The 27,967-nt window shown below is 46.0% G+C and overlaps 1 protein-coding gene across 34 annotated transcripts in view; it reads right to left on the reverse strand.

Moving 5' to 3' along the window:
* Positions 1 to 27,967, reverse strand: part of SLC39A11 (solute carrier family 39 member 11) — a 564,073-nt gene that overhangs the window by 376,127 nt on the left and 159,979 nt on the right. For all 34 annotated transcript variants that reach the window (XR_012426088.1, XM_065531931.1, XM_074020277.1 and 31 more), the window contains one exon: positions 22,208 to 22,366. Coding sequence is in view for 33 of the 34 variants with exons in the window: in XM_065531931.1 (XP_065388003.1) it covers positions 22,208 to 22,366 (159 nt within the window). In the remaining variant the exon portion in view is untranslated. The remainder of the gene's footprint in view (positions 1 to 22,207; positions 22,367 to 27,967) is intronic.

Here is a 27,967-nt window from a genome sequence, read left to right on the forward strand (position 1 = left end):
ATGCACTAAATGTCACTGAAGTGTTCCGTTTAAAGTGGTTAATTTTATGTTATGTGAATTTCATCTCAATACATTTTTTTTATACTTTAAGTTCTAGGGTACATGTGCACAACGTGCAAGTTTGTTACATATGTATACATGTGCCATGTTGGTGTGCTGCACCCATTAACTCGTCATTTACATTAGGTATAACTCCTAATGCTATCCCTCCCCCCTCCCCCCTCCCCCCACCCCACGACAGGCCCCAGCGTGTGATGCTCCTCACTCTCTGTCCAAGTGTTCTCACTGAATACAACAACTTTTTTAAGGAGCCCAGGAGACGAGTGGGTTCTGGAGCCCTCTCCACTCCAAGGCGTCAGTACTCTTCCCCCAGATGTTACAGCTTCCCAGACTCCTGCTGTGCTGCTACCTGCCTTTCTGGACTGACTGTGGTTCTCTGACTAGAGGGAGCATCTAAGTCCCCTGGAGATCTAGTTCAAAATGCAGGTGCCTGGGCCTCACCCCAAGAGCTTCTGAGGCACAGAGTCTGGGGTGGGGTCCCGGTACCTGCATTTCGTTAGGTGATTCTGGTGCGGTCCAAAGTCTGCAATCAATACAACCAGACCCTTTCCCCCTTTTCATCTTCAGACTGCTCCTTAATCAACTGCAGGAAAATTCTTCTTTCCCTCTTTTCTTAGTCTTTTGCACTAGGAGAAGACTTGGGCTTCAAAAAGAAACAGGAAGATACTTGAATTATGGAGAATGAACCAAACCCAGTAACTAAACAAAAATGAGTTATAGGTAGCCTTCAATCAAAGGTCACTAATCTTGGCTGAACGTCAGAGTCCTTATGGGAACGTTTTTAAAAGTACCTAGGCCGTACCATGGACACCATCAGTCAGAACCTCCAGAGGGAGGTCTAGATGTTAGTATTTTTTCTAAAGCAACACAGGCAACTTCCCTGCTCTCCACCTCACCCTTTACTCAAAGGTCGTTCGAAAAATGCTTGTTGTAAATGGCAGTATGAGTCTCTAGCTTCTTAGACAAACATAATTATGAAAGTAAATAAGGCATGAAAAATCACATGACACAGGCAAATTCCAGATTAAGCTTTTCTTTTTGTCTCCTGCATGTTTAATGATCTGTGCTTCATGTTTGTAGGGCCAAAAAAGCGGTCAATTGCAAAGGGCATGGATCTGCTTCCAAAAAGTAACTCACATGTGTAAAGCACTTTCAACTTCGATGCCGTAAGGAGGAGTTTTCATAACAATGATCTCCTCTGATCTTCTCAACATCCCCGATTATTCTTTCATTGATTCATTCATCAAATACCTCCTGAGGACCTACTCTGTGTCGGGCACTGTGCTAGTGTACAGGACACTGCAGAGACATGAGCAGATCTGTCCGTACCCTTGTCCCCGCCTTCAGGCTCCCAGTCCACAGGCACACAGGTGATGACTGTCCAGGAAGGGAAGGGCCAGGACGAGGAAAGTACAAAATGAAACCAAGATATGGGGCAAATCTGGAAAGCCTTGTGGGGAAGAAATGCACAAGCTGCACCCCAAAGGGTAAGGAAGAGAGTCTGGCAAAACACTGCAGGGGTGGTGCCCCAGGCAGAGCTGGCACAAAGGCGGGGGGAGACAAGAAGGAAATCCAAAGGTATGGCAAAAGATCAGCAGGGAGGAAGCAGGCTGCAGAGGGCAGTTAGGGCCAGATTAGAAGGACTCTGGTAAGCACTCTATGGAAATAGAACTGTAAATGGAAGGCAGAGGAGCCCTTGACGGGGTTTCAGCTGGAAACATGATCAGACTCACAACCTGCGCGGGATACTCGGGCTTGTGGAAAATAATCTGGAGCGGGGAGATGAAGGTACCCTGAACAGAGAGGTCACCAGGGCACAAAGACAAAAGATCATGGGGACAAAAAAAGTAGAAAGAATGAATAAGACCTACTATATGATAGCACAACAGGGTGACTATAGTCAAAATAATTTAATTGTACTTTTGATTTTCTTAGTTTTTTTTTTTCTGTTTTTTTTGAGATGGAGTTTCACTCTTATTGCCCAGGCTGGAGTGATCTTGGCTCACTGCAAGTTTTGCCTCCTGGGTTCAAGCAATTCTCCTGCCTCAGCCTCTAAAGTAGCTGGAACTACAGGCACCTGCCACCATGCCCAGCTAGTTTTTATATTTTTGGTAGAGATGGGGTTTCACCATGTTGGCCAGGCTGGTCTCGAACTCCTGACCTCAGGCGATCCACATACCTTGGCCTCCCAAAGTGATGGGATTACAGGTGTGAGCCACCGCGCCCAGCCCCAGTTGTACATTTTTAAATAACTGAAAGATGGCCAGGTGCGGTGGTTCACACCTATAATCCCAGCTCCTTGGGAGGCCGAGGTGTGTGGATAACCTGAAGGCAAGAGTTTGAGACCAGCCTGGCCAACATGGTGAAACCCCATCTCTACCAAAAATATAAAAACTAGCCGGACGGGGTGGCGGGCGCCTGTAGTCCCAGCTACTGGGGAGTCTGAGACAGAAGAATTGCTTGAACCCGGGAAGCAGAGGTTGCAGTGAGCCAAGATTATGCCACTGCACTCCATCCTGTGACAGAGCGAGACTCTGTCTCAAAAATAAAATAAAATAACTCAAAGAATATAATTGGATTATTTGTAACATAAAGGACAAATGCTTGAGGGGATAGATACCCCATTTTCCATGACGTGATCATTATACTTTACATGACTATATCAAAACATTTAATGTACCCCATATATACCTACTATGCATCCACAAAAATTAAAAAGTTTTTTAAACAAAGGATCAGCTGAAGAAGTATTTAAATCAGGGAGCAGCAAACTATTTCTGCAAAGGGTCAGATAGTATTTTTTTTTTCTTTTTTAACTTTTATCTTAGAATGGGGGGTACGTGTGCAGGTTTGTTACAAAGGTATATTGTGTGATGCTAACGTTAGGAGTAGGATTGAACCTGTCACCCAGATAGTGAGCACAGTACCCAATAGGTAGTTCCGCAGCCCCTGTCCCCCTTCTCTCCCCTCTCCAGTAGTCCCCAGTGACTACTGTTCCCATCCTTATGACCATGTGTACCCAATGTTTGTTTATTTATGTATATATGCATTTATTTGTTTATTTATTTATTTATTTAGAGACACAGTCTCACTCTGTAACCCAGGCTGGAGTGCAGTAGCACAATCTTGGCTCACTGCAGTCTCCACCTCCCAGGTTCAAGCGATTCTCCTGTCTCAGCCTCTGGAGTAGCTGAGACTGCAGGTGCGAGCCACCAGGCCTGACTCATTTTTATACTTTTAGTAGAGACGGGATTTTACCATGTTGGCCAGGCTGGTCTCGAACTCATGACCTCAGGTGATCCACCTGCCTCGGCCTCCCAAAATGCTGGGATTACAAGCGTGAAACCACCGTGCCTGGCCCTTATTTTATTTTTTTGAGACAGTCTTGCTGTCACCCAGGCTGGAGTGCAGTGCGCGATCTCAGCTCACTGCAATTTCCACCTACTGGGTTCAAGCAATTCTCCTGCCTCAGCCTCCTGAGTAGCTGGGACTACAGGCGTGCACCATCACACCCAGCTAATTTTTATATCTTTAGTAGAGATGCGGTTTCACCATATTGATCAGGCTGGTCTCGAACTCCTGACCTCAGGTGATCCACCCACCTCAGCCTCCCAAAGTGTGGGGATTACAGGCGTGAGCCTCCGCACTCGGCCCCAGTATTTAGCTTCCACTTATAAGTGAGAACATGCGGTACTTGGTTTTCTGTTTTTGTGTTCAATCACAAACATCGCAGCTACTCGGTTCTGCTGCTGTGTCGCCAAAGCAGCTGCAGAGGATTCCACAGTTCATAAATGAACGGGTGCCGCTGACTTGGCCCTCAGGCTGTACTTTGCCAGCCCTCCCTCTAAAGCACGCTTGTTCAACCCATGGCCCACCGGCAGCAGGTGGCCCAGGACGGCTTTGAATGTGATGCAATATATATTCATAAACTTTCTTAAAACATTATGAGATTTTGTGATTTTGTTGTTGTTGTTATTTAGCTCATCAGCTATCGTTAGTATTTGTTCATGTATTTTATGTGGCCCAAGGAAGCCAAAAGATTGGACGCACTTGCTTTAAAGGATCACATCCACACGGTTTTGGGGCCGATGAGGGGATAATGAAAGGAGACAGCAGGGCATCAGAGGAGACAGGAGGAGAGCAGCAGGCATTGTCACCAATGACTCATAAATCAGGAATCTAAAATGCAGAGAGGCCCAGCGATTTGATGGAGGGCAGTCACACCCAAGCCTCAATGTAAATTCTCTTAGCAGTGCCCCCTGCTGTGCCTTGGCAATCGTAAATAAATCAGACGTGAACCCACCACACACCCTCACATATCTGAGTTGCTTACTTTGGCCACCCCAGCCGTCAACCCGTTCCCTTAACCCATCCTCTGCAGAGTCCACTCCGTCTCGTATAAACACAGAACGCATCCAAATCAACTTTGTGCCTCCTGGGGCCTCAGCCTCCTGCTGAGGAAGAGTCTAACGCTACCCCGTCCTGAAGTCCTTTCAGTTTATAATGAGATGATCAGTTGACCTCGACCCAGCATGTCTGGGGAGGAACATGTTGCTGGGAACATTCAGTTCTCACTCCCTATCCTGGTGCAATTAACCCATCAGATCTGTCCTGTTAGAAATCAATCAGCTGAGTAACTATCAAAAACTAGATAGGGACACAGTGCCTCATGCCTGTAATCCCAGCACTTTGAGAGGCCAAGGCGGAAGAACTGCTTGAGCCCAGGAGCTCAAGACCAACCTGGGCAATGTAACAAGACCCTGTCTCCACAAAAAATGATAAAGAATCAGTCGCTTGTGGTAACATGAGCTGTATTCTGGCTATTCAAGAGACTGAAACAAGAGGATCGTGTGAGCCTAGAAGTTCAAGGCTGCAGTGAACTGTGATCGTGCCACTGCACTCCAGTTTGGATGACAAAGTGAGACCCTTTCTCAAAAAACCATGCGGATGGGCAGATAAAAGCAGACTGGAGCCCACGTTGCTCCACCAAGTCCCAGAGGGCCAGCTTTTGAGGCCCTTGTCTTTGCTCCTAGTGTCATCTGACCCTATGGCTGCATGTTTCTCTTGCCTCTGGATTGGACATAAGCCCCTGGCCAGCCTTCAGCAGTTTCCTATCTCATGTATTCGTGTGCGACATCTTCCCCTCCTGTTCAGGGCTTTCCCAATGCTGTCTCTGTAACTCCAACCTCCGTCCCTCCCCTGAGCCACTGGTTCATACTCCCAACTTCCTAGAGCCATCTCAACTCAGGTACCTCGCTGTCAACCTGAACTCAACACATGCACAGTCTATCAGTCAGTGCTTGTTGAATTCATGTTTCTCCAATTAACTGTATTCCCTTCCAAGCCCATCTATCCCTCCCAAATACTGAGTTTCCATCCTATTCTGGCATGGCCTCAAAGCCACTGAAGTCTGAAACCTTGGTATTGCCCTGTACTGTTTTTTCTTCCTCCATATATCCACTCATCTGATCTTCTGCACGGCTCCTTCTTCTAAATGTCTCTCCAACATGCCTTCCTTTCCATTTTCATCATCTCGGGCCCTCCCTGCCTTTGGGAATATTGCATTCATCTCTAGTTAGTCCCTGGGCCTTTGGTTTCTCACTCTTCCAAATTATTCTATTATCTGGTGCCAGATTAATCTACAAAAACACCACTGGATAATGTCACAACCTATGCAAAAATCCCAAATTTCTCTCTGATCCCAAGCTCAAGGAATAACACCTCACATTAGCATATATCGTTTATAATTTGGAATATTTCAATATACCCTGTATGCCATCCGATTCTCCCCCATAACTTGTCCTTAACAAATTGCCACGTGGAACAGCACTTCTACAACAAGGAGGAGATTATTTTTATTTTTAATATTTTTTTGAGACAGGGTCTTGCTCTGTCACCCAGGCTGGAGTACAGTGGTGGGATCTCAGCTCACTGCAACCTCCAACACCAGGTTCAAGCAATTCTCGTGCCTCGGCCTCCCAAGTAGCTGGGATTACAGATGCACACCACCATGCCCAGCTAATTTTTGTATTTTGACTAGAGATGGGTTTTCACCATATTGGCCAGGCTGGTCTTGAACTGCTGACCTCAGGTGATCTGCCTGCTTTGGCCTTCCAAAGTACTGGGATTACAGGTGTGAGCCACCACACCCAGCCAGGAAGGAGATGAGAGCAAAATGAAAAGAATGAGGAATGACGGTGCTTTCCCATCTTAGAATATGACATCATTAACTAAGGTCAACAGAGTCCAAAGAGGAGAATATAGCCATTTTGGACAGCTGGGCGCTGTCCAGCTCTAACACCAAGATGCTTTCAGACCTTGGGAAGGTGGTAACTTCTCCAGGTCTCAGTTTTACTATCTGAATCATGGCTTAATAGTCACTATTCTGCCTATATGCTTTCCTGAAGGAAAAATACAGTACTAGATATGACAATATGTCCAGTTTTAGCATGAACACTGTTGTAAAAATCCCCTATATCATGTTTCTCACAGGGAGGTCCATGGATTATCTACATCAGAATCTCCTAGACACTTGATAAAAGTAAAGATTTCTGGGTTCCACTCCAGTTCTCCTAAATGAGACTCTCAGGGTGAAGAAGCATCAGAAAGTTGATTTTTTTTTTTTTTTTTTTTTGAGACAAAGTCTCGCTCTGTTGCCCACACTAGAGTGCAGTGACATGATCTTGGCTCACTGCCACCTCCCCCTCCCAAGTTCAAGTGATTCTCCTGCCTCAGCCTCCCGAGTAGCTGGGATGACAGACACACACCACCACATTCTGCTAAGTTTTGTATTTTTAGCAAAGACAGGGTTTCTTCATGTTGACCAGACTGGTCTTGAACTCCTGATCTCAGGTGATCTACCTGCCTCAGCCTCCCAAAGTGCTGGTATTACAGGCGTGAGCCACCACACCTGGCCAGAAAGTTGTATTTTAAAAAGCAAATCACTCCGATGCACACAAAAGCTTCAGGATACAAAATCTCCCAGAAAGCACCTAATTGCATTGTTACAAAGAAGTGATTTGCTAAATGTAAGCAGTCCCCCTGAAGTGGAGAAGAGTTAAGGCAGCTGTGGCAATATTTCAGAACCAATGAACCAAAGTTGAATCTAGACGCCTTCCCACGAGGGTCAGCCTTCAGTTGATTCCCTGAATCAGCCAGTGTCCTGGCTCTCTGTGTGTAGGGTTTTCATCCACTTATGCTGATTCTGCCATCTGAAGCAACACTCCATTACATATTACGACCAAGAGACTCTAGCTCCTCACTTGTGCACCTGCTAATTAAAAGAAATGCCAGTGGCCTGAATGGAGCAAAGATTCTAGAAGCAGGTATCAGTCAACTTCTGCAAGGAGAAGTATAGAAACTTTTGCTCAGAAACACATGTAGCTTCTTCTTAAAATGATCTTACAAGTTAAATCGCCTTCATTTAGAAGGCAAAGTGGATTGGAGGGCAGAGAAAAATGAGGGGAAAAAACAAGGCCAAAAACACCCGCAAAGAATCTGGAGCAAGTGTTTCCAATTAATTCCATTGTGCCTTCCTATTTTAGTCTTGGTGGAGTAATAAGTAAAATACTATGAAGCTAAGTAAAATACATAAAGCAACTATTTTCAGGGACTAGACAATAGACTATGCAGGGCTGTGATCCTTGCAAGAAGGAAAACATGCAAAGGGTGCTCCACATTCACCTGAACACTGGGGGCAGGGAGGGACTTTCCAAACTGTAGCATAAAGAAATGCAGCAGTATGCAGAAAAAGATTGAAATTCAGGACTGCTGGTGAGGCCTGGTGGCTCACATCTGGAATCCCAGCACTCTGGGAGTCTGAGGCGGGTAGATTATCTGAGGTTAGGAGTTCGAGACCAGCCTGGGCATCATGGTGAAACCCCCGTCTCTACTAAAGATACAAAATTAGCTGGGCGTGGTGGTACACGCCCGTAATCCCAGCTACTTGGGAGGCTGAGGAGGGAGAATCACTTGAACCTGGGAGGCGGAGGTTGCGGTGAGCCGAGATTAAGCCACTGCACTCCAGCCTGGGCAATACACACTTTGTCTCAAAAATAAAATAAAATAAAATAAAATAAAATTCAGGACTGCTGACACAGCTGTAATTTGCAGAGTAGGATACCACAGAGGAGGACACTGCACAAAGAAGAAATCTCAGAAATATGCAAAGGGGTATCCATGAGTTGCTGACTAAATACTAAGCTATGCATGTGCAAAAGAAAATGCTATGAGGCCTGGAAGAGAGAATTCTTTCTAAGGGACTGTGAGATGAATGGAGATTCCAGAGGTCATATGGTGCTAGAAGATAAAATTCTAACTAGTCTCAGCAAGGAAATCTCACTGTACACCCCAGTCATTCAGTTGAGACCCTAAGATCCTCTTTGAGGGCAGAGCTATTCTAGGCCTCGAGTAAAAGCTACTCTATATCCATCCTAGCAAAGCTGAAAACCAAGCCTTTATAGGATCAAGTGGAACCACCAGTGAATTATCTGCCTGTCAGAATAAAATCCATCACTCTTTAAGATGACTAAATCTAGTCTCTTAACAACAGACCACTGACAATGTCCAATACACAATTAAAAATTACTAGACATTTGGCCATGTGCAGTGGCTCAAGCTTGTAATCCAGGCACTTTGCGAGACCAAGGTGGGAACATTACCTGAGGTGAGGAGTTCGAGACCAGCCTGGCCAACATGGAAAAACCCTATCTCTACTAAATTACAAAAATTATCCAGGCATGATGGCGGGCTCCTATAATCCCAGTTACTCAGAAGGCTAAGGCAGGAGAATCACTTGAACCTAGGAGTCAGAGGTTGAAGTGAGCTAAGATCACACCGTTGCACTTCAGCCTGGGCGACAGAGCAAGACTCCATCTCAAAAAATAACAATAAAATAAAAATAAAATAAATCAATCTATAGACCCAAGAAGCACAATTAACCACGAAAATAGGGCTACTGTAGTCCTCGGATAAACGGTATCCATCCCAACAAAGCCTAAAACCAAGACTTGGGAGTCTCAAGCATATTAACTGTCTGCCATGACAACACTCAAACTTCTTTAAGAAAAGACAACAAAATAGAGATTCTCAACAACACAGGAATTACCATGTCCAGCATACAATAAAAAAATTACTAGACGAGAAGAAACAAGAAAATGTTACTAATCACTGGGAGGAAAAAAAATCAAGAAAGATAAACATAAATAAAACCACACAAAGGCATATCAGAGTCAAAATGCTAAAAACTAATGATAAAGTCTTAGGAGCAGCCAGAGAAAAAGTCACATTACATATAGGAGAAAAAATGCTGACTTCTCATCAGAAACAACACAAGCCAGAGGACCGTAGAATCTCATCTTCAAAGTCCTCAAAGCAAAAAACCGTTAACCTAGAATTCTATATCCAGTGAAAATATTCTTTAAATAATGAAGGCAAAATTAAAATGTATTCAGATAAATAAAAGCTAACAGAATTTGTCACTAGCAGGCCTAAGCTATAATGAATATTAAAAGCAGTTCTCCAGATGGAAGAAAAATAATGTTAGATAAAAATATGGGTCTACTGATGACTAGCACTGAAAATGGTACATATATGGAAAAGTCAAGGCTGAGAAAATATAAAGAAATGTATTCACACAAATAAAAGCTAAGAGAATTTGTCACTAGCAGGCCTAAGCTATAATGAATATTAAAAGTAGTTCTCCAGATGGAAAAAAAATAATACTAGATAAAAATATGGGTCTATTGAGGACTGTCACTGAAAAGCACTGAAAATGGTAAATATATGGAAAACTCAAGGCTGAGAAAATATAAAGACTTTTTTTCATTTAAAAATTTCTTTTAGGCCGGGCGCGGTGGCTCACGCCTGTAATCCCAGCACTTTGGGAGGCCGAGGCGGGCGGATCACAAGGTCAGGAGATCGAGACCACGGTGAAACCCCGTCTCTACTAAAAATACAAAAAATTAGCCGGGCGCGGTTGTGGGCGCCTGTAGTCCCAGCTACTCGGGAGGCTGAGGCAGGAGAATGGCGTGAACCCGGGAGGCGGAGCTTGCAGTGAGCCGAGATTGCGCCACTGCACTCCAGCCTGGGCGACAGAGCGAGACTCCGTCTCAAAAAAAAAAAAAAAAAAAAAAAAAAAAAAAATTTCTTTTAAAGACAACTGATTGTTAAAGCAGATACAGCAACGTACTAAAGATTTATGCCATATGAAGAAATAAAATGTATGAAAAAATAATACAATGAACCAAAGAGGGATAAATAGACGTATAGTGCTATAAGGCTCTTACATCACACATGAAGTGTTAATTCAAGATAGACTATGATAAGACAATTACAAGGTAGACTATGATGGACCATTACAATATTAATTCAAGGTAGACTACAATAAGTTAAGGAAACTATAATCTCTACAGCAACCTGCAAACATAACACAAAGAGATACATCTTTAAATCTAGTAAAGAAACTAAAACGGAATACTGAAAACTATTTTATTAACCCAAAGAAGGGCAGGAAAGAAGGTACCAAAGACCAAAATAAAACAGACGGGATAAATAGAAAATAAATGGTAAGATGGTAGGCATGGACCCAATCACATCAGTAATTATATCAAATATAAATTGACTGAACATTCCAATTAAGAGACTGAGATCCTTGGAGTAGATGAAAAAGTAAAACCCAAGTTTATGTTGTTTATCAAATATAAAGACTCAGGTAAAGGCACAGAAATGGAAAAAGATATACCAAGCAAACACTAATAAAATGAAACTGGGGTAGCTATATTAATATCAGAACAAAGTAAACTTCAGGACGAAAAGTATTATGCCTTAATTTCACTGAGAATAAAAGTGAAGAATCACACTCCTTTTCCTTCTATCTAGAAAGGTGTTCATTTAGAGTTATGTTTGGAAAATTTTCACCACATTCAAAGCCCTTTATGTCCTGAAGACGATGGGACAGAATGTCCTCTCATTCTTTATATCAGGTGTTACAAACTGAGTATCTGTGTCCCCTCAAAAAAAATTCAATTGTTGGAGCACTAGCCCCCAATGTGATGGGAAGCTTTTGAAGCTAATTAGGGTTAGATGAGGTCATGAGGATGGGACCCTCATAATAGGATTAGCATCCTTGTAAGAAGAGACATCAGAGAGCTCGCCCTCTCTCATTCTCTCTACCATGTGAGGACACAACAAGAAGGTGGCCATCTGCAAGACAGAAAGAGAGCCCTCACCAGGAACCAAATCTGCCAGCACCTTGATATTTTTCTGTTCTTTAAGCCAGACTTGGGTATTTTGTTATGGCAGCCCAAGCCAATTAAGATAGCCGGAACCCACTTAGCTGGTGTCTGCCTTAACTTTTACATGGAGCAGTATTTCTAAAGGAAACCAAATGACATCTGAAAAGAACTTCTGCTTCAGCCATGCTGTTCATGACCTCCCCAGGGGTCCATGTGGGAGAGAACAATGCTCTTGGGTTTCTGGGGGGTTCTTTTTGGGGTTTTTTTTGTTGTTTGTTTTTTGTTTTTGAGATGGAGTCTTGCTCTATCGCCCAGCCTGGAGTCAGTGGTGCGATCTCGGCTTACTGCAACCTCTGCCTCCCGGGTTCAAGCGATTCTCCTGCCCCAGCCTCCCGAGTAGCTGGGGCTACAGGTGCATGACACCACACCTGGCTAATTTTTGTACTTTTAGTAGAGACAGGGTTTTACCATACTGGCCAGGCTGGTCTTGAACTCCTGACCTTGTGATCTGCCTGCCTTGGCCTCCCAAAGTGCTGAGATTACAGGCATGAGCCACCATGCCCAGCCATGAGAGAACAATGCTTTTGTTCTTCCGATGCTTTTAACAGGACTCCTTCCCTCCCATGAATTGGCCAAACTACATCTCCATTCCCAAACTTCACTTCTCATTACTTCCCTGACACCAGCCGGAACTGTTTATCTAACTGTCCTAGAACTTTGGTTCCCGAGCCTGGGGACCTGCATCAACACTACCAGCACCACAATCAATCCCAGAGGAGACGGACCACACAGGCATGACCAGCACCTGCTCTATGGAGCACCCAGCTAGAGGTATGGCTATAAGCAAGACAGACACGGACCCTGCCACCTTTGCCAAGAAGAAAGGATCCAGTGAAGATCAGATGCACACTCAGTTCCTTTACTCTTTTTTTTTTTTTTTAAGACATAGTCTCGCTCTGTCACCCAGGCTGGAGTGCAGTGGTGCAATCTTGGCTCACTACAACCTCCGCCTCCTGGGTTCAAGTGATTCTCGTGCCTCAGCCCTACCCAAGTAGCTGGGATTACAAGCAGGCACCACTGTGTCCAGCTAATTTTTGTATTTTTAGTGCAGATGGGGTTTCACCATGTTGGCCAGGCTGGTCATGAATTCCTGCCCGCCTCTGCCTCCCAAAGTGCTGGGATTACCAGCGTGAGCAACTGCGCCCAGCCTCTTTCCACTTTCATACTCATAATCATCTTTGCCACCCTCGGCTATTGACTGGTTCAATAGACTTCCACGGTGGCTTCTGGGCATTTTTCATAAACATGTGGCCAGGCTCAAGAGACAGCAAGAAGGGACAGGTATCCAGTTACAACTTGATGGCCTAACAAATGAAAAGGTGTTCTACGTATGGAGAAGGAAATCTAAGTCCTAGAAGGTTCCAACCAAGCCTGTCTGTACTCAAGAATCCCCACCACTCTTAGACCAAGAACAAGAACCATTCCATGTTTGAGGAGTTCTCCTTAGCAAGCCAGCCTACGCAGTGCATGTGTGCGTACGTGTGCGTGTTCATGCCGGAACCACGGGGTCCTCCAGGAATAGATATCAACAACAGAGGTGGGTTTCTGAACCCTGGTCAAAAGCTAGAGAGCAGGCATAGTTGAAATGCTCTGTGCCACTGACTGCAAAGCCACAGATACTTTTCCTGCAGCCTCAATGAGCAAGGACTGTGTACACAGCTAACACACACGGGCATACGAATGCATAGAACAGTATATTCACCAGCTGCCCTAGAAAACCAAGAGAGCAATATGGCAAGAAAGAGGGAATTCATGGCATGCATTCCCAAGGCCTAAATGCACACTTGCAGGCATCCACAGAATGCTCAAAACTGCTGTCTTATCTAAGAATCAGCCAGCAGGCCAAGTGCGGTGGCTCATGCCTGTAATCCAGCACTTTGAGGGGCCAAGGCAGGCGAATCACCTGAGGTCAGGAGTTCGAGATCAGCCTGGCCAACATGGCGAAACCTGGTCTCTACTAAAAATACAAAAACTAGCCAGGCATGGTGGTGCACACCTATAATACCAGCTACTCAGGAGGCTGACACAGGAGAATCGCTTGAACCTGGGAGGCGAAGGCTGCAGTGAGCCGAGACTACGCCATTGCACTCCAGTCTGGAAGACAAGAGCAAAACTCCATCTCAAAAAAAAATAAAAGAATCAGCAAGCCCATCATACTAGGAAATTGCCTCCATCCCCTTTTTAGCCCCTCTGCATGCCAACAGGACCCAAAACAACATCTGAGCATCTTCCTAAAAGTCACGGGAAGCTGTGGAAAGCCTCTAAAGGCAGAAGAAACAACGCTAATCACAGCTTCCAGTTGCACCTGGGAATACATTTGGGACCCAGGAGAGCCTGAATGCCAGTTCTCTCCAACCTTCACACTCTGAAAGGCCTTCAGCTTCAGTGTGTCAATAGCCACCCTGTGCATTAAATTATCCTGTCTCTTTCATAAAAAAAAACAAAAAAAAACAAAAAAAAACTCAGTTTTCCTTTACCAGTGAACCCTTCTGAACAATAAGCTTTCACAACACTCCCTGAGTCCAGAATCATCAGGCATTGCTTCCATTACTGCAGGCTCACGGGTTTCCTCCCTCAGAAACTGAAGTATTAATTGGCACTGTGTATTTCTTAGCCTGCCGTGCCCCTCAGGGCATAGCCAGCCAGCCAGCCCACTGTTCCAGTGTGAGGGAAGTGGCCTCTGGTCCAGAACACTCAGTGCTCCACTAATAGCTGAGCTCCCGCCACTCCACCGTCTTTCAATCTCAGTGCCTTTAAAAAAAAAAAGAACAGAAAAAAGAAAAAAAAGGTGTTGTCATGGGCTGAATTGTGCCCCCCAAAATCCATGTGTCGAAGCTCTAACCCCCTATACTTTAGAATGTGACTGTATTTAGAGATAGGGCCAGTAGAAAATCACTGCTTTAAACTGAAGGTGGGCCAGGTGCCATGGCTAATGCCTGTAATCCCAACACTTTGGGAGTCCAAGGTGGGAGGACTGCTTGAGCCCGAGAGTTGAAAATGTGTCCAATCAAAATGGTGCTGTTTGGGTGGGACTTGGTCCAATGTGACTGGTGTCTTCATGGAAAGAGGAAAGCTGGACACATGAAGAAACACCAGGGATGTGAGCACAGAGGCAAGACTGTGTGAGGACACGCAGGAAAGGCAGTCATCTGCAAGCCAAGGGGAGAGGCCTCAGAAGAAACCAACCCTGCCGACACCTTGGCCTTGGACTTCCAGCCTCCAGAGCTGTGACAAAATAAATTTCTATTGTTTAAGCCAACCCTATATGTGGTATTTTGCTATGGCAGCCCCAGCGAAATAATACAGATGTATAGATAATGAAGCAAAAGGTTCGACTGCCACCTTCTTTGTCCTGGGGTTTCCCAATCCACCCTATCTGCCAGCCTCTTCGGATGGCACAATTGTGTCCCCACACTGGAAGGATCTGCTATTGCCACAGAGGCTCTCAACAGCCAGGCAGAAATTTCAACCGTAGCTCAACCCCAGGATGCAGCCTACAGCGTGAAGTAGAGTTGCCCATCTGGAGCCTCAACAAAGTATAAGAAAGCACAATCCTAAAACTGGGGCAGAAGGCCACTGTTCAGTGTCCCTACGAAACGAGTCAGGCTTACTTGACAATATCAGGCTTACTGTAGAGACTCTCAGGTGGCTGCTGCTGAAGTTTGTCCTTTTTGTTTTCTGTGAGATATTATTTTCATTTCTCCTTTTTAATTCCCTCTCTAAGATACTCTTTCATGAACTAGAATCAGAATGCTAAAGATGAAGGAGATCTACGAAGGAGAAATAAATACATGCAAACACGCCTCTGGGAGGAAAACTGCCTCTTGGAACATCTGTCACTTCTAAGACAGTTGTCACATTTGGTCTCTCAATAGCAGCTCCAGCCAGCCAAATACTGATACCAGTAAAAGTTGTGTACATTTTTTTTTTCTTTTTGAGGCAAAGTCTTGCTATGCCGCCCAGGCTGGGTGCAGCGGCGTGATCTTGGCTCACTGAAGCCTCCGCCTCTTAGGTTCAAGGGATTCTCCTGCCTTAGCCTCCTGAGTACCTGGGATTGCAGACACACAACACCACGTCCAGTTATTTTTATTTTTTATTTTTTGTATTTTTTTTTGTATTTTTGTATTTTTGGTAGAGACAGGGTTTCGCCATGTTGGCCAGGCTGGTCTCAAACTCCTGATCTCAACTGATCCACCCACCTCGGCCTCCCAAAATGCTGAGATTACAGGCATGAGCTACCACGCTTGGCCAAAACTGGGTGCATATTTAAAGTACACGCGCACGCTGTTCATTTAAGCTTCACTAGAGGCATCTTCTTTGCCATCACAATGAGAACTAAAATAAACTGAACGTGGTTGAGGACTCAGATAAATTAAGGCAGGAGCTGAGAAGAGGGTGATTGATCCCTGCTTGCTAGCCTCCCCCGCCCTCCTGGAGCCCGTCTGGGCAGGACTGTTGGCCAAGTCCACGTCGAGGAGACAGGCTTAGGGTCACAGGCACCTATTACCTACTTGGGCAGCCTCCTCAAGATGTCGAATACCAAGAGAGGGAGAGGAGGGGGAGGGGAGCACACATTTCCCAGGAAAAAGTCTGCCAAGATGCAAACCAAGCTGCGAAAAGCAAGCAGCAACAACACAGACAGTATGTTGCCATTTGTTTTTCAGAAAACATGAAACAAAATTCCATTTCCAGATGTACATGCAAACATATGTAAAAGCACAGAGAAGTCTAACTACTCAACCACGGAGAGATGGCTGAGCAAATGAACTGGATGACAAAATGCTGCATAGGTATTAAAATACCATCGATAAAACTCATTTCAAATTTTAAAATAACACAAAGAGAATGCACAGACTGATTCCAACTGTGTAAAAATGTATGCTTGCACATATACAAGAAAAGAAGATCGAAATGGAGGCAGGGTTCCTACTGCTATAAAGTCGATTTAAAGTATTCTCAAACAATACAAGCAAATTGGAAAAGTATTTATATTTCAATCATTAAAAAACATAGTATCATTGGTTTTCTTTAAGAAAGGAAAAGGGGCTGGGCGTGGTGGCTCAAGCCTGTAATTCCAGCATTTTGGGAGGCTGAGGCAGGCATCCGCCTGCCTGAGGTCAGGAGTTTGAGACCAGCCTCGCCAACATGCTGAAACGCTGTCTCCACTAAAAATACAAAAATTAGCCAGGTGTGGTGGCAGGTGCCTATAATCCCAGCTACTCAAGAAGCTCAGGCAGGAGAATAATTTGAACCCAGGAGGTGGAGGTCCCAGTGAGCCAAGATCGAGCAACTGCACTCCAGCCTGGGCCACAGAGGGAGATCCACCTCGGAAGAGAGAGAGAAAAGGGGAGGGGAGGGGAGGGGAGGGGAGGGGAGGGGAGGGGAGGAGAGGGGAGGGGAGGAGAGGAGAAGAGAAAAGAGAGAAGAGACAAGAGAGGAGAGGAGAGAGAAGAGAGAAGAGGGGAGAGAAGAGAGAAGAGAAGAGGAGAGAAGAGGACAGGAGAGAAAAGGAGAGAAGAGAAGAGGAAGGGAAAAGCCGGCCATGGTGGCAAACACTTGTAACACCAGCACTTTGAGAGCCTGAGGCAAGTAAATTACCTGAGTCAGGAGTTTGAGACCAGCCATGGTGAAACCCCATCTCTACTAAAAATACAAAACTAGCCAGGCATGGTTGTGTATGCCTGTAATCCCAGATACTTGGGAGGCTGAGGCAGGAGAATCGCTTGAACCCAGGAGGCAGAGGTTGCAGTGAGTGGGATCGTACCATTGCACTCCAGCCTGGACAACAAGAGAGAAACTACGTCTCGAGAGAAAGAAAGAAAGACGGACGGACGGACGGACGGACGGAAGGAAGGAAGGAAGGAAGGAAAGAAAGAAAAGGAAGGGAAACACTAGGATGATACCCGCTAAACTGGTAACAATGTTTAACTGGTTGATCTGAGGGAAAGATAAAAGTAGGAGAAGCGTTTTCACATAAAATTTCTACAAAACTGTTTTAGAATGAGATTTTTGTATTGTATTGATGTGACACTAACATGACTAAAAAGAAAGAACTGATCTTAGGGACATACACACGATCCTCCTCCCCACCCTACCCATCAACCCACCAGGAGAAAAATCACTGTTTTAAACTGAAGGCTGGCCAGGTGTGGTAGCTCACACCTATAATCCCAACACTTAGAGAGGGAGGCCAAAGTAGGAGGATTGCATCAGCTCAGGAGTTCAAGACTAGCCTGGGCAACACAGGGAGACCCCTGTGTCTAACAAAAAATTAAAAATTAGTCGGGCATGGTAGCACACGCCTGTGGTTCCAGCTATTCAGGAAGCTGAGGTAGAAAGATCACTTGATCCTGGGAGGTCAAGGCTACAGTAAGCCGCGATCATGCCACCGCACTCCAGCCTGGGCAACAGAGCAAGACCCTGTCTCAAATAATAACAATAATAAACTGAAGATGACAGTTTCCCACATACTGCTATCCCTTAACTTCACATAGAAGCACAATTGCAAAATTAGAAACATGTCAATGTCTCCAAACAGCTGTTCAATGTCCAGTCTGTTTCTGTCTAGAACCATCCTAAGGGGAGCATGGGCTCCGGTTGGTCCTGAAAGCATTTTCCATCATCTGACCCCTCAACAGCCTCTTCCCAGGCCCAGCAGGCTGCATCTTCCTTGCCCACCCCCTTTTTTTCTCCCCTTTCATTAAGACGCCATTTGGCAAAGTCTCTGTAAATCCCCGTCAGTTCATTTCCCATTAACAGTTACCACAGAACTTCTCTACTTTATTCCCAGATAAATAATTGAAAATAAACACCCAGTTTGGAGAGGAACTTGATGCATCTGAAGTTAACAAAGCCACAATGGCTTCGAACCTGACAGGCTCTTCTGAGTAATGCCCTTTCCGTAAGCAATATTTTGCTTTGCCTCCGACAGGGGGACAAATAAATCTGAAAGGCCGAAGGAACAGAAACGGAGTTAAAGAACACAGTCATGTGTTAACCATTCCCTTCCCACCAACCCAAGAGTGTGAAACCCTTCATGTCCCAAACACATAACCAGGGTTGGGGGCTCTGATGCTCCCAGGCACTGGGGCCTGTGCTTGAATGGTCACAGGCAAGGGTCAAATCAGGGCACTGCCGCAGAATCCCTCAAGCCACATCGCTGCCCTTTCCAGACTTCTCCATCTCCTTATTTCTCCAGGTAAAATAACACAGACACTGACCCACTTCCTGTCACCCCAACAAACTCCAAGCAGACATGTCCCCGGGGGACAGAAAGGAGACCCTGAGGTTTTCTGCAGACAGGCCCCCTACATCCTGGGGCCTGTCGCAAAGGGTGAGAGCCCCTTGGTCGGAATCCCAGCCAAAGCCTTTTGCTCTGCCTTCATTCTGCTCCTGGGGCCATCTGCTGAATGGTGGGGCTCCATCATCAGGGGAACGAATCGGGAACTGAAATGATCTGGGGCCGAATTTACCCACAAAACTTCCCACAGCCTCAAAAGCCACTGGTTCATAGATCCCAAAGAGAGCAAACATCCTGAACACAAATTCTAACCCCGCTCCTCCCCTGTTAGACTCCAAACCCTGTGGGTACTCAGTCGACGTTGGCCAAACGCAAGGACTCAAGATCAAAACCCATTAACTCCGACTCCACAGAGCATCTTCGATAGATCCAAGCTGCTGCCCTTTTCAGGTTTGGGGAGCAAATTAATAGTGAAACCAAAGGAAACCTTTGGCCAGCCTCAGAGTGAAGGTCAACAGACTGTTTCCAAGCACAACTCTTTCGACAACATTTGTATTCACGGACTGTAGCAATCATAAGTAATTCTCATCCATGTATGAGACCTTCTAAGACAAATTCCCCCTCTCACATCGACAGCAAGAATTCATTTCTTTTTAAATCTCCTAGAACAGATGTTTACTGTCAGGCTGATCTTTCTGCCAAGTAGTGAGGTTCTGGGCATTTGCGGTGATGATCTCCCTTTTTGAGCTCTTGCAACCCCTCCCCAGACATTCAACAGCTGCTCCCAAACCATTCCTGATTCTATCTAGGGCTTCTCTGGGATCTCCTCCATATTCAAAGCATATATTAGAACAAATATGAACCAAAAGATTCAAAAACAAAATACTGCTGCAGCCGGGCACGGTGGCTCATGCCTGTAATCCCAGCACTTTGGGAGGCTGAGGCGGGAGGATCACTTGAGGTCAGGAGTTCAAGACCAGCCTGGCCAACATGGTGAAACCCCATCTCGACTAAAAATACAAAAATTAGCCGGGTGTGGTGGCAGGCCCCTGTAATCCCAGCTACTCGGGATTACAACCTGGGAGGTGGAGGTTGCAGTGAGCCGAGATGGTGTCACTGAACTCTGGCCGGGTGACAGAACAAGACTCTGTCTCAAAAAAAAAAAAAAAAAAGATTGAGTGGCCGTGTCTGTCTCTGTCCCCTGGACAGTTGGCTTCCTTACTGCCGACTATGTCTGTGTGGTAGTGGCTTCCAGCGGCCCTCAATGCCGGCTGCCATATTCTGATCTCAAGGCCACCCTGGTTTTGTGTGAACTTGTTGTTGGAGTATATTCTGCTTGCCCTGGCAAGTGACCAGTGGCTTTAACCCCTGAGCAGCAGGCAAAGATCTGGCTCAGCAGCTCTGCACGGCCCCTGCTGGATCCCATTCTGCTCTCCTCTCATGCACCCAACTGGGCTTCCAAGACAGCCTCTTGGAAAGGACTCTGCAATCCTGGTGGGTCTTGCTATGTTACTGGGGAGCAGGGGTGGTGGGGTGGTATCAGAAGTATTTGGTCAGCTGTCTGAATGTAGGGGTTTTCTCTGGGCAGTGTAAACAGTCATTGGCTAATTTGTACTATGCAGCAGTATTTTTTTGTTTTTTGAGACGGAGTCTCACTCTGTCATCCAGGCTGGAGTACAATGGTGTGATCTTGGCTCACTGCAACCTCCGCCTCCTGGGTTCAAGTGATTCTCGTGCCTCAGCCTCCCGAGTGGCTGGGATTACAGGCGTGCACCACCACACCCGGCTAATTTTTGTATTTTTAGTAGAGATGGGGTTTCACCATGTTGCCCAGGCTGGTCTCAAACTCCTGACCTCAGGTGATCTGCCCACCTCAGACTCCCAAAGTGTTGGGATTACAGGTGTGAGCCACCGCATCCAGCCATGCCACTCAATCTTTTAACGACAAAAAAATGACACATGGTCTTTAAGACAGTGGTCCCCAACCTTTTTGGCACCAAGGACTGGTTTTGTGGAAGACAGTTTTTCCACGGACTGGGGTCGGGGTGGGGGGTTTGGGATGAAACTGTTCCACCTCAGATCATCAGCCATTCGTTAGATTCTCTTAAGGAACACACAGCCTGGATCCCTCACACGCGCAGCTCGCGGCAGGGTTTGCACTCCGTTGAGAATCGAACGCCACCGCTGATCTGACAGGAGGCGGAGCTCAGAAGATAAAGGTCACTTGGCAGCTGGCTGCTCGCCTGCTATGCAGCCCAGTTCCTAACCAGCCATAGACCAGTACTGGTCCTCGGTCTGGGGGCTGGGGACCTCTGCTTTAAGACAGTATCACAGCCGTCCAACATCACATTCAGCTGTCTGATCCAAAGAACAGTTCTTCTATAACACAAGGAATCCATTTGTCATTAGCCTAGGATCCAGAGGCATAGCTCCTACGAATTGTTATAGTTACAGAATCACCCATCGTTCCTTCTCTTTCTCCACTTGGGAACTTAAGGAGAAAAGAAAACGGGAAGGCAGGGAAGAGAACTTCAACCTTCCTACCTCCCGGGGTACATGACCGCTGACTCCAGTGAGTCTAACTTAATCCTGTCTCACCGTGATCCAGCAGGAGAAATGGACTTTGACCCATTTCTCTCCATAGAGTTCTCCCTGCACCATTTCCCTTTCTAGGGAAGCAGAGAATTCAGGCACCAGTTTGGGGGTGCTTCTGCCATCTCTAGAACTTGTCGGGCCCAGTGTCTGGTAAGGCTGTCTCATGCTGTTATGATCTTGGACCCTTTTCCTTTACTGACAGCGGTGCACGCAGATGACAGGGCTTTAGCCAATGGCTTGCGGTTCCCATTGCCTGAGCTGGCCCCAGCTCTCTCAGCTCGGCAATCACAGCCACGCGCCAGGCTGTGGTTCACACGGTGCTTCTCCATGAGCAAATACATGCTCGTTCCCAAACCCAACTGTCCAGCCCTATGCCAGTAAAAAAGACTGAAATCTCTGGCTTATCCCCAATTCCAGTGCATTTTTACATGTTTTAAATTTTACTATGCAGTCCCTTGGGGGAGTTATTCTCAAATTAAAGGATGGAAAACTAGAGCTCAGGATATACAATCAGCAAACGGCAGGTGGGAGCTCCAGCCCAGACCCCTGCTGCACAGACCCCCGCCTCACCCTCCTGTCAGTCCTCATGATGTGATCCATTGTCGAAGGCCTAATGCTACAGGTTGAGAGGTGGGGGTGGGGTATCATCTCCCTGATGATGTCATACTCAAAATAAGAGCCAGCACCATAGTGATGGTTCTAGGTCCTACCCTGCACCCAGTTCTAGGTCCTCTCATACATACAGTGCCACTCAGCACATCAGCTGTACTCTATAGTTTTAATGAAATGTGACATTCAAAATCTGAACTTACTAAAATGTAAATAAGGGGGTAATTACCAAGACGTTATTTTAAGAAAGAAATCACCAGTCAGTTCCTCTAATGCCTTGCTCTCTGTTTAAATACCGGTGGCTACTTAACGGAGACATTAACGGAATGTCAGGTTTGATCAGAAATAAATCCATTGCACAGAGCTGGCTGTATCCTGATACGACAGCTAAAAGTAGCGTGGTACTCACCAGGTAAGGCATCAGGAGGTCCGCCAAGTAGACAAAAGCTGCTCCAAGGGTGAAGCCAACAGCCACAGGGAAGAAGGCAAAGGCACCGAAGCCCCCAGAGGATGTGGCCATCTCAACTGCTGGGGCCAGGAGAGACCAATAGGAAGCTGCCAACATGACCTACAGAAACCACAACAAGAGATAAACATTAAAGCAACTGCAGAAGGCCTTCCAGGCAGGACCTCAGTTGCTCTCTGTGGCCCAGACTGACCCCTACAATTTCACATGAGTTAGGTCTTTCATCCCAGGTTGGAAGGTACTATCATAAACCAAAAAGTCATCCCCAGAATTCCCGGAGCTTACTATGGCAAGAACTCAATTTGGGGTAGGATAGAGTTGACCTTGGGAGGATGCAGTCCAGTTCGCCATCATCTAGCCTATAATTCAGTGGTTCTCAACCAGCAATGGTTTTGCCCTCCACAGGACATCTGGCGATGACTAGAGACATTTTTAGCTGGGAGGAAGATAGGGGCAGGTAAACATTCTACAATGCACAGCATACCCCTAACAACAAAGAATTACCTGGCCCCGAATGTCAGTGATAATGCTGTTGAAAATTCCTATTCCTTTTTTTTTTTTTTTCCCCTGTGGTGAAGCCTTACTCTGTCTCCCAGGCTGGAGTGCAGTGGCATGATCTTGGCTCACTACAACCTCCGCCTCCCGGGTTCAAGTGATTTTCCTGCCTCAGCCTCCCGAGTAGCTGGGATTATAGGTGTATGCCACCACGCCCAGCTAATTTTTCAGTATTTTTTTAGAGATGGGGTTTTGCCATGTTGGCCAGGCTGGTCTCAAACTCTTGATCTCAGGTGACCCACCCACCTCGGCCTCCCAAAGTGCTGAGATTAAAGGTGTGAGCCACCACGCCTAGCCCCAAAAATCCTATTTTAATTAAATTCTTCCAAGACAAATTGCTCACTACTTCATGAGTTCCACTGCATTGTAACACAGGTCTGATTATTACAAAGTTCCTTCTTATGTTGAGCTGAAATCTGTCTCCTTTCCACTTTTACCTTTCAGCTGTGGTTTTGCTCCCTAGAACACCAAAAACTGTGTCCTTCCTGTGTGACCCGTGACAGCCTCTGAAATATCTGAAGATAACCAGCAAGTCAACGTCATATTGGTCTCATCAATTATCTTATCTCTAAAAAGGAAGAAGGGAACTAATATTTATTGATCACTTGGTATTTCCAAGGGCCAAGATTTACATTTGATAACTTACCTTGTCATCACAACCACCCCGGAGGCAGATGATGTTTTCTACTGCAATTTGTAGATAAAGACATTGGATCTTGGAATAGTAAGGTAATTTGCTCAAGGTCCTACAGGTCAGTGGTCCCCGATCCTTTGGGCACCAGGGGCCAGTTTCGTGGAAGACCATTTTTCCACGGACCAGGCAGTGGTTTGGGGATGAAACGGTTCCACCTCAGATCACTGGGCATTAGAGTCTCATAAGGAGCTCGTAACCTAGATCTGTGGCATGTACAGTTCACAACAGGGTTCATGTTATGAGAATCTAATGTCGCCACTGGTCTGACAGAAGGCGGAGTTCACGCGGTAATCCTCACTCACTCGTCTGCTGCTCACCTGCAGTTTGGCCTGGTTCCTAACAGGCCATGGATCAGCACTGGTCCATGGCCCAGAGGTTAGGGACCCCTACTATAGGCAGTAAGTAGCAGATCTGAGGAAATGACCAAGCAGGACCATAACCAACTCAATGAGAGGATAAACATGAAAGAGAAGAAAAAAAATTAGGCTGGTCTGAAATCTCAGCAAAGCCAATTTGATAAAAGGTTCTCCAGTGGACAAGCTGGTATGGTGATGCATGAATGTAGTCCTAGCTACTAGGGAGCCTTGAGCCCAGGAGTTCAAGGCCCAGCCTCGGCAACATCGCGAGACTCTTGTCCCTTAAAAATAAGAAGCTCTCCAGCACTGACCAAATTAAATACTCATCCATAGCTGTTTACTCTTATAGATGCTATGACATCTTTTGGCTAGAGTACACCCACTACCCATCGTAACTATACGGCAGTCATTGCCGACACAGAAAATGTTGAATGGGTTTCTAAAAATTACTTAATTATGCCTTGCCTTAAAAAATCAAATGCATCACCCATCTTCAAATTAGCATTCAGAGTGACAGAATCAGGTATTATAATAGCAACAATAAAGAACAAATGTATGCATAAATCCATAAATTCCCTTCTTCCAGCTGTCAATCACACACAGTCACTTGCTCGGGGCCAAATTCTCCCAGTAAAAGTCTAAGTGCCACCCATGGAAACCTGCAACAGCCTCCAAAACTCTAAGAATGAAAATGCCTCCACTAAACAGGATGGGCGCTGAGGCTGATCAGTTCAACCCCATGAGCCGGGCTGTCCATAAAGACCATCAAAGGAAACGTGAGGGCTCCTCCTCCCCGCTACCGCCTAATCCACCCCTTTTCCAGACTTTGTCTTCCTAGCTTTAGAATCCAACAACCCTCAGTAGCTGCCCTGCATGGTCAACTCCCCACCAAAGAGGACCTGCAACAAGGCACAGAGTTGGAAAGGTACCACTTCCTCTTCTTATTATTTTTTGAAAAGGAGTCTCTGTCGCCCAGGCTGAAGCACAGTGGCACAATCTCAGCTCACGGCAACCTCCGCCTCCCAGGTTCAAACGATTCTCCTGCCTCAGCCTCCCAAGTAGCTGGGATTATAGGCGTGCGCCAGCACACCTGGCTAATTTTTGTATTTTTAGTAGAAACAGGGTTTTGCCATGTTGGCCAGGCTGGTCTCGAACTTCTGACCTCAAGTGATCTGCCTACCTTGGCCTCCCAAAGTGCTGGAATTAAAGGCGTGAGCCACTGCTCCTGGCCCAATTCTTTTTTTTAAACCTGACCTGTGCAGCAACTTCTCTGGTTCTCCCATACAGTCCCACCTTCGACAACTCTAAAACCATATGGCCCAGGTAAGCCCACTCTTCTCACCCTCTAAATTTTCCCCACACTCCATCCTGTGATGAGGAAACCTAATATTGCTGTCAGTATCACTCGAGAGAACTCCCCAACCTCTGCTCTCATCTCCTTTTCAGCCCCGGATCCAACCTCTTCTGTCCACATTCCCTTCCCTCCCTCTGCATCACTGAGTACCAACCTTTTTTCTGCCCTTATACACGAGAAACACACAATGCACAAGCTATTCAAGGAGCAGGAGCAGAAGAGAAGTGTCTCTCAAGGGAGGGTGTGCTGGAATTTGGGATGCTTGCAATGCAAAAGCATCCCAGCTGATTCAGGTGGGTCCCCTCCTTGAGAATCACTGTCCTTTCTCTTTCCAGTCAAATTCAGGATCCAGCTGGATTTCCTTCAATTCTTTTCCTCGCCAGCCTCCCTGCCTCACACACAAACTGGAAAACCACCAAAGAACAATTGGGAAATTGAATAGGGTTGCCTGTCTAAAATGAAAAAAGCACCCAAAGCAAAATTCCTTGTTGTTTGTTTTTTGTTTTTGTTTTTGTTTTGAGACAGAGTCTCGCTCTGTCACCCAGGCTGGAGTACAGTGGCGTGACCTGAAACCTCCATCTCCGCCTCCTGGGTACAAGAGATTCTCGTGCCTCAGCTCCCCAAGGAGCTGGGATTACAGGTGTGCACCATCACGCCCAGCTAATTTTTGTATTTTTAGTAGAGATAGGGTTTCACCATGTTGGCCAGGCTGGCCTTGAACTCCTGGCCTCAAGTGATGCCCACCTCAGCCTCCCAAAGTGCTAGGATTACGGGTGTGAGCCACCGCGCCCAGCTGAAAAGTTATTTAAAGGGCAAGTGTGGTAGAAAAGATGATTGTGTGTCCTAATGCCTAAACCTGTGAATATTTCACATTACAAGTAAAAAGGACTCTGTACCTGGGATTAAATTAAGGACCTGGAGATGAGGAGAGGATCCTGGCTTCTTTGAGTAGGGCCAGTGTAACCACAGGATCCTTACGAAGGAGTGAGAAGGGTCAGAGTCACGAGGTCAGGAGTTTGAGACCAGCCTGACCAACATGGTGAAATCCTGTCTCTATTAAAAATACAAAAATTAGCCGGGCATTGTGGCAGGCACCTGTAATCCCAGCTACTCAGGAGGCTGAGGCAGGAGAATCACTTGAACCCAGGAGGCAGAGGTTGCAGTGAGCCAAGATCACACCATTGCACTCCAGCCTGGGTGATAGAGCGATACTCCATCGCAAAAAAAAACAAAAAAAACAAAAAGAAGGGTCAGAATCAGAGAGAAAATGTGATAACAAAAGCAGAGGCTGTAGTCAGAAAGAGATTGGAAGATGCCATGCTGCTGGCTTGAGGATGAAGAAAAGGCCATCTGCTAGGGAAGGGAGGTGGCCCCAAGATGCCGAGAAGGCAGGGAAGCAGCTTCTCCTCCAAATCCTCCAGGAGGATTTGCTGCCACCTTGACTCTGTCGCAGTTAAAATCACCGGGGACTTCAGACCTCCAGTGCTGTAAGATAATAAATTTGCACTGTTTTAAGCCACTGCATTCATGGTAGTTTGTTACATCAGCAATAGAAAATTAATACAGGCATATGTGACTTTTCTTCAACTTTATTTTTTAGAGCACTTTTAGACTGATAGCAAAATTGAGTGGAAAGTACCAAGAATCCTGACATATGCCTGCCCGTCCCCACTACACAAAACTATGCCCACTATCAACATCACATCACAGTGGTACATTTGATACAACAGATGAACCCACACTGATGCGGCACTAATACCCAAGGGCCATCTTTTTTTTGTTTTGTTTTTTGTTTTTGTTTGTTTGTTTTGAGACAGGGTCACCCAGGCTGGAGTGCAGTGGCGTAATCTCGGCTCACTGCACCCTCTGCCTCCCGGGTTCAAGTAATTCTCATGCCTCAGCCTCCCAAGTACCTGGGATTACAGGTGCCCGCATGACACCCAGCTCATTTTTGTCCTTTTAGTAGAGATGGGATTTCACCATATTGGTCAGGTTGGTCTTAAACTCCTGACCTCAAGTGACACACCTGCCTCAGTCTCACAAAGTGCTAGGATTACAGGCGTGAGCCACCACGCCCAGCTGGTCTGTAGTTTCCATTAGGGTCCACTCTTGGTGCTATGCATTCCATGGATTTTGACACATATAGAATATCATGTATCCATCTTTACAGTATCATATATTTCACTGCCCTAAAAAGCCCCTGTGCTCCAACTATTCATCCCTCCTTCCCCGCTAGTCCCTGGAAATCCCCTTTTCACTGTCTCTGTAGTTTTGCCTTTTCCAGAATGTCATACAGTTGAAACCACACAGCGTGGAACCTTTTCAGATTGGCTTCTTTCACTTGGTAACGTGCATTTAAGATTCCTCCGTGTCTTCTCATGACTTGATAAAGCATTTCTTTTTAGCACTGGATAATATTCTATTGTCTGGATGTACCACAGTTTATCTGCTCACCTATGGAAGGACTTTTTGGTTGCTTCTGAGTTGTGTCAATTATGAATAAAGCAGCTATAAACACCCGTGTGCAGGTATTGGCGTGGACTGGAAGTTTTCCATTCATTTCGGTAAATAAGTGCCAAGGAGTGGAATTGTCGGATCCTGTGATAAGCATCACTTTTTAAATAATCCCCCAACACAGGTGGTGAGGTGAACTCTCAACATCAGCAATGCTCCTTTATATGTCAGGCATTTTTACACCTGGGTGTAGTGACATATGAACTAGCTGGTGCAGAAATAGAAAGCAG

This window comes from Macaca fascicularis, chromosome 16 (assembly GCF_037993035.2).
Source record: "Macaca fascicularis isolate 582-1 chromosome 16, T2T-MFA8v1.1".
NCBI classification, from domain to species: domain Eukaryota; kingdom Metazoa; phylum Chordata; class Mammalia; order Primates; family Cercopithecidae; genus Macaca; species Macaca fascicularis.